The 6,993-nt window shown below is 23.3% G+C and overlaps 4 protein-coding genes across 4 annotated transcripts; 1 reads left to right on the plus strand and 3 right to left on the minus strand.

The window, feature by feature from the left end:
* Window positions 1-1,365: 1,365 nt before the first annotated feature.
* Window positions 1,366-1,782, plus strand: AAJ76_1310002458 (hypothetical protein; the record flags this gene model as incomplete). The annotated part of the gene is made up of 1 exon (XM_024473972.1): window positions 1,366-1,782. The coding sequence occupies one exon, from the start codon at window positions 1,366-1,368 to the stop codon at window positions 1,780-1,782; it is 417 nt and encodes a 138-aa protein (XP_024329785.1).
* Window positions 1,783-1,871: 89 nt separating this feature from the next.
* AAJ76_1310003764 (brix-domain-containing protein) lies at window positions 1,872-2,672 on the minus strand (the record flags this gene model as incomplete). The annotated part of the gene is made up of 1 exon (XM_024473973.1): window positions 1,872-2,672. The coding sequence occupies one exon, from the start codon at window positions 2,670-2,672 to the stop codon at window positions 1,872-1,874; it is 801 nt and encodes a 266-aa protein (XP_024329786.1).
* A 2,774-nt stretch (window positions 2,673-5,446) lies between these two features.
* Window positions 5,447-5,806, minus strand: AAJ76_1310006898 (hypothetical protein; the record flags this gene model as incomplete). Its single annotated transcript, XM_024473974.1, has 1 exon — window positions 5,447-5,806. The coding sequence occupies one exon, from the start codon at window positions 5,804-5,806 to the stop codon at window positions 5,447-5,449; it is 360 nt and encodes a 119-aa protein (XP_024329787.1).
* Window positions 5,807-6,847: 1,041 nt separating this feature from the next.
* AAJ76_1310008083 (hypothetical protein) lies at window positions 6,848-6,993 on the minus strand (the record flags this gene model as incomplete). The annotated part of the gene is made up of 1 exon (XM_024473975.1): window positions 6,848-6,993. A coding segment is annotated over one exon (146 nt), but the record flags the coding sequence as incomplete, so codon positions are not given.

Here is a 6,993-nt window from a genome sequence, read left to right on the forward strand (position 1 = left end):
TCTTCTTGTTCATACAAGCAAGGAATGATTGGTATACTAATGTGTAACACGATTTAAGGGATGTTTGCGTTTTTTGTTTGCTGTTTGTTTTTTCTTTGGTGTCTCAATATAACATTTTTTAATAATAACTGTGGTGTACCACGTGCATTTTATTAAAGATAAATTGAATGTCAAAAATATGATTTTTGATATTCATGATTAATAAAAAATAAAACTAAAAAATTCTATTTAAAAAAGGTTAAAGGTATAGCAATAAACACTTTACTTTTAATTATCTTTATCAAAGTTTACTTTAAAACAAAATATGACAATAACTTTTTTCATGATGTCTCAAAATGTCTAAATTTTTTGTAAAATTATAATTCCTACATTAATAATTTCTTTGTATATGTGGTCCGAAAGGAGATAGAATACCAGTAATTAATGGCTATAAGTTAAGATATAAGGAAAAGAAAACCAATAGTACAACTATCCGAGATGTCTCAATAGATTGAATTGCGAAACTTACATTTTTTAATGATTAGCTAGTTTAAACAGGTGGTTTACAATGTATGATACAAATTTAAAAGCTGTCTTAAATCTAAGCCGAAGTTTGTTATGTGTGATGTATTGGCAAAACTTCATTTATGTCGTTTTATATTGTTTTATAATTTATTATATGTTAATTATTTTAATTTATTTTACTATAAACATTAATTTATATTTTAACTAATCGGGACTATAGAAAATAATTAAATAAAATTTAACTTACAATATTTTCAACGGCTGTAATATTACATATATATTATTTTAAATGTACAAATACCTTATGTAACAAATTTAAATAGAATAGTTGCCGGAGATGAGTAAATTATAGAAGAAATAAAAAATGCGTTATGTAAGAAATGTAAATTAAAAAATTATGATTTTATATATGAAGATCATACGACTTCAGTTAGCTTTTAAATATTTAAAAATGTTTTTTGTTTTTTTGGAGTTAAAATTTCAAAAAAATTGGGCATTTTGAAACATCCCTAATGTATTTGTGTAAATTAATTTATTATAGATAAAAAATTGTTAACTTATTGTTTATGTTATATTGAATTTATAAGCTCTATATACATCACATTAATTTAATTTAAAATAATTGTAAATTGACAATCTTATATTAATATATAAATTATTTATTGATTAAAATTATTTTTTAATTTCTTAAATTTGGTTGATTTTCTAATAGGCCTTTTACGGAGCATATAAATTAAAAATTGACATGATGTTTACTGAAAATTTAAATTTGTATTATATTATATTGAAAACATTTTAATATTCTTTTATAATTTTTATTAAATTTTTTACTATAAATTATTTTTTTTTTGTCTCCCTTAGATGTTAGTTTGGATTCATCTTCTTACCTGTTTATGCGATAAAAAATATTTCTTAAAAGACGTTAAACGTAAATTTGCAGTACTTAAGGGTGATATTGCGTCTTTAAAAAGAACACTTGAAGGGCCACAAGATTTGTATGTAACAGAAAGTATGTGGTCAGTAATGACCCGTATAATTATTAAAAATTTTAAAGGAAAATCTACTGAAGAGGGTTTTGCTAGAATGAATGAGATTTATGAAGGATTTAAAAGGATTGCTGAACTTATGGAAGAATTAAATGTGGATAGTATAGACGTAAGCGTTCCTGAAAGAAGTTGTATGTTTTGTAAGGGATCTTATTATGCAGCGAACACTGAACTTTTAAGTCTTGCTGAGAAATATGACTTTGCAGAATTTTTGATACAATACGTAGTTTAAACGTTTTACAATGGCAATTAATTAATATTATAAGATTAAATAATATTTAATAGTAAACTGTTATAATCACTATATTTTATTTAAATTAGTTATTCTACATCACTATCTTCTACCTTGTTGTAAATATTAGATTTACCAGAATTGACAAATGGCTTATAAATCCAGACAATTTCCCCTTCCTGTTCAAAAGTACCTTTACGTATCTCGTACAGTTTTAAATCGATCATCAAATCCTGTTTCAATTCCACCCGCTTATTCTTAACAATAATATAATGCCTAAATCCTATCTTGTCATTTACATTACTAAGTGATAGAACCCGTCTACTCTTAGAATTTTTAGGTAGCATCTTACCAAATAAATCTTTAAGTTCAGAATTAATTCTGTCACAGACCAAATGGCAGTGTTCTCCTAAATTAACTGTTTTACATCTATTATATCCATGTATACTAAATTTAAATGTATTGCCAAATGGAAAATTGGATATTGTAAGAGAAGATGGTGTCCCTTTATTTTCATAAATAAGTATAAGAGATGTATAACCATTCTTATGCATAATATTACTTAATTCTTCTTTTGTACATCTTCCCCGCATAAAAAAAAGACCGTTAAAAATTAATGACATGTGTTTCGAAAATTCAAGTAATTTACTACTCGGTTTTTTACTGGTAGTTACCAATATTTTAGGATATAAAATAATTTCTTCTTCTTTGTAGTCATAAATAAGTTCATCTAGCAAGCCTTTTCCTTCTTTTCTTAGATCATAACTTAATTTACTAGTATCATCCAAATGGCTCTGTAATCTCATTTTTTTATTTTCAATTTCTTTATTTTTGTATTCCTCTTCTTTTTTTAACAAATATTCTCTTTTTTTTCTAAGCTTGTTGATCATTCGAGGGGCAAAAAATATTAAATAAGATGAAATAACAGTAAAATTGAAGGATGTTTGAATTTATAATACAATGATCAAAAAAAATATTTACTGACAAATTTTTAATAAAAAACTGTGATTTTTTTATATTTAAAGTAAACCTAACAGGAAATTTCTATTGTAAAAAAAACTATTAAAGACAGTTATGGTACAACAAAAGAGCAACAAAGTGTTCTCTTGGCCTTAAACAGTATTACAATAACATACACGAAAAATATTTAAGATATTTATATTGAAACGTCTAAATCAACCAATAGTTAATTAATAAACCATCAAAATTTTTAAAGACCTAAATTAAATTATTGTGAAAAAAAAATGTAGAAAAAAATCATAAAAGAAGAGAAAAATTGATAGGCTATGTAAAGAAGATTTTAATGCTCGGGACAAGGTTAGCAATAGTAATATGCTTGTTTAATTTGTAAGAAATAAACAAAAAAAAAATTATTATTGTTTTTGTGAAAATTATCACTAGAAAACATAAATTTATTGATTTTAAAAACTTAATAAGATCGGCGCGATAAACCCATCAATCTTAACCTTATAATAGATTGTATAAGATCTTCCAAATAATTATTATGTGCTCAAACGTTTTTCACTTTATCTTTAAATATAATTTTACTAGCTTAAGTAACTCCGGTTAAAAAAGCAATTATATTATTGTTAGCTTATGTGCTTTCTTTTTTACATGTAAAGAGTAAATCGTTGTAGCAAATCTTTTTGTGTTGATTTTGAAATTCTTCTTTTTTTACATTGAAAAATTCTACAATGCCTAAAATTTTAGAATTTGACTACTAAAAAAACTTAAAAGAAATCAAATGAATAGTAATTTGCACAATAAATAAAATTAACATAATATTATCACTCATAAAAAAATATTTTTATAAAATTTTAAAAAAAGGGTCAAAATTAAACTATAATTTTTCTATCTATATTGTATGTGTTGATTGTTATTTGATCGATAATATACAACAGCAGAAAAAAAAATAAAAATTTTTTTAAGCAAAGATATGATCAAACCAATAATTGCATTTCTTAAAATATTAATAATTACACTTCTAAAAAGATTGATTTACGGCATAAAAATGTTTTTAATAAGGTTAGCAGGTTTAAATAAATGAAAGATGATTTTTATTTGCATAATTTTAAAAAATTGGTTTTACAAGAAAATAGAAGATAGAATTTTAAATTTTTCTTCAACATAAGAATTAAAAAGTTTTATAGTTTTTATGTTGAAGAATAAGCTTTTGCTTAAGTTCATAGTTATGGCTGGATATGAAGTTGAAAAGAATCAAAAAAATTACTGAAGAATTTAATTTATATTTTTCATATGTCTTTCAAATCATAACAGATTATAAAATAAAAGAAATAGTTATTTAAACTAAGGGATCAAGTAGGAAATTTTTATTAAATGACATGGTCTTGAAGTCGATGTGAAACCAATCAAGACTTCAACGCTGAAACATGATAATGTTTGAAAGTCTAAACATGTTTTAGAAATAAATATAAATAGAGTAAAAGTTCGAGAAGAATGCCAAAGAAGAATTCCAGAAATCTTTTTATTCTATAACTCTCCTGAGTGTAACAACAAAAAACTTTGTAGCTTGACAAGAAGATAAAAAAAGATCTTTAAAATGTTCAATTAAACTAGCGGAAAAGTTTTTAAACTCAGAAAAAAAGTATAAGTGCCAGAACCATTTGTAAAAAACTAGTTGGTTTGGGCTATAAAGGCAGAAGGAGAAAATGTAAATCAGTTTTATCAAAAAAGATGTTTAAGTTAGATTAAAACTAGCAGCTAAATGGTATTACAAAGTTGAAAATTACTTTTTAAGATTATATAGTGTGATGAATCTAAAATATCACTGTTTGTGTTAGATAGGACAATAATTGTCGCCGGAAAGATGGTTTAGCACGATATGAAAAATTTAAACCCTACATTTAAGCGCTGTGGGGATTTAATCATGGTTTATAGATTGGTTTTGTAAAAAGCAGTTGTAAAAATATTCACATAATTAAAGGTAAAATGAATAGTTTAAAATATACAACAATTCTTAGTGATGAGTAATTTAAAGTGCAGTAGGTTTTAATTTAAAATTTTTAACAGATAATGATCCAAAGCAAATATTTAAGCTACAAAGAAGTTCTAAAGATTAAAAAACAAAATTGATTGAATGATCACCACAACCACACGATATAAATTTAATCAAAAATCTATGATATGTTTTAAACGAAAATGTTAGTGCCAGGCGGTATAAAAATATTCAAGAATTAAAAATTGCTGTATTAAAAGAATGGGATAAGATACCTAAAGAACTGTGTTAAAATTGGTATTAAAATTAAAAAAAAATGAAGCAATAATTTGAGCGAGAAAGGGTCATACAAGCTATTTAAAAAAATTTAATTTTTATTTCCATCTAAAATTAATTTTTATTATAATCACATGGCTACTTGATTTAATATTAAAAATGAAACATAAAAACACAAATGAAGTTTATTTAAAAACATACAAATTTAATCTTAATTATATATGAATAAAAAGGTAAATCTAGAAAAAAAGAAATTCTATTTTTAATTCCGCTACCGAATATAAACATTTTAAAATGATCCAAATATCTCATATTATACACAAATACTTGAAACAATTATTATTTTAATATAAAGTAAGGCGAAGACACACTTAGTTACAGTACTATTTTTTTAAATAATAATAACAATTTTAAAACTTTTAGTAAAAACTTTTATTTAATACGAATGAAAAAAATAGTACCGACAAATCCTGCAATAACACAAACCATTGATAAACAAAACAAACCAATAATATAAAACGTCTTATATTTTTCGCAATGTAAACAAAACCTAGATTTAACATTTTGATCAATCACAAATGTTGCTTTATTATCCTCAGATGATTCCAACGTAATTATCTCATCATACATATTATTTTGAATATCAAGACCACCTTTGTAATCGTAAATATTGATCAGTCGTTCATTCTTCGCCCGTCGTAAACAAGAAGAATTGTGTAATTGTACTGTCCCCACTTCTTCATCACCATTTAAAATTGTGCTTAGCACAATATAAAAAAATACAAAAATCATACAATGGGTAAAGAATTTAAATTATTTATGACGCAAACAAAAACAAATTAATATTTTTAAAAACATTATGTAAGCTTTTGCAATATTTTTAAGTTGTTATATTTACTATTAAATTGTAAATAAAATTAATTAAAAGATGTATTTCATTTGTAAATAATTATTTTTTTAATTATGAAAAATATATTTTTCAAACAAAATAAAATTTCAAAGATATAAATAATTATCATTTATTATTACAACGCTATATTAATTCTTACAAAGATATTTTGTAAAGCATATAAAATATTATGGATTGAAATATAAATGGAGATTAAACATAAAACATATTATAAGCGATATATAAAACCGCATATTTTTATTTTTTTCATATAAATATCTGTAAAAGTATTGTGGTATTAATTACTAGATAAAATATTCCCTCCTTTTTCTAAAAAATTTTATTATAAATAAAATTTTTTTGAAAACCCTTAATTTTCTCCAGGGTGGAAATTATCAAAAACAAATGCAGAATAGGAACTCTAGTCACCTAAATTCTCCTAATAGTAATTTGTCTTAGCAGATATTTAATAAATGACATTTGAATGCTAACCGAATCTTTTTCTATTAAGAAGTAAATGTGGCAGAGAACATTCTGTACACAGACAAGCAACCTGCCAATACTATTACTAGTACATAAAATATTTTTTCAATTAATTCAAATATTTAAATTAAGTTAACCAGTCACAATGTAATAAATTTACGTAAAACCAAAATTTTAATTAAAACCCAAAATATCATTTTTATATAAAATCATGCATCTAATAATTATTATCTAATTAAAAAAATCTTTTTATAAATATGAAATTCATTGACTAAGTCTATCTTCTTTTTTAACAAGATTGTAAAAATCAAAAGTTAACCTTAAATTAATCGCTGTAGATTTTAGTTAAAAATAAATATTAAAATCTTTATTTCGTTTTACTAAATAATATATTGTTCATATAAATACTATAAAATCTTAATATCCTACACATCCTAAAATGTACATTATTTGATTAATCTTTAAATTATCAATCTTTTAATATATTTAACATCTTTATATAATTCTATAAAATTTTTACTTTCTTCATCAATTTCTTCCCCTCTCCACTTTTTCTTACTAATTTCCAAAATCTTTTTTAAAACTTTTCTTTCTGTTTTGAGTTCAA

This window comes from Vairimorpha ceranae, assembly GCF_000988165.1.
Source record: "Vairimorpha ceranae strain PA08 1199 chromosome Unknown NODE_131, whole genome shotgun sequence".
Classification (NCBI taxonomy): domain Eukaryota; kingdom Fungi; phylum Microsporidia; family Nosematidae; genus Vairimorpha; species Vairimorpha ceranae.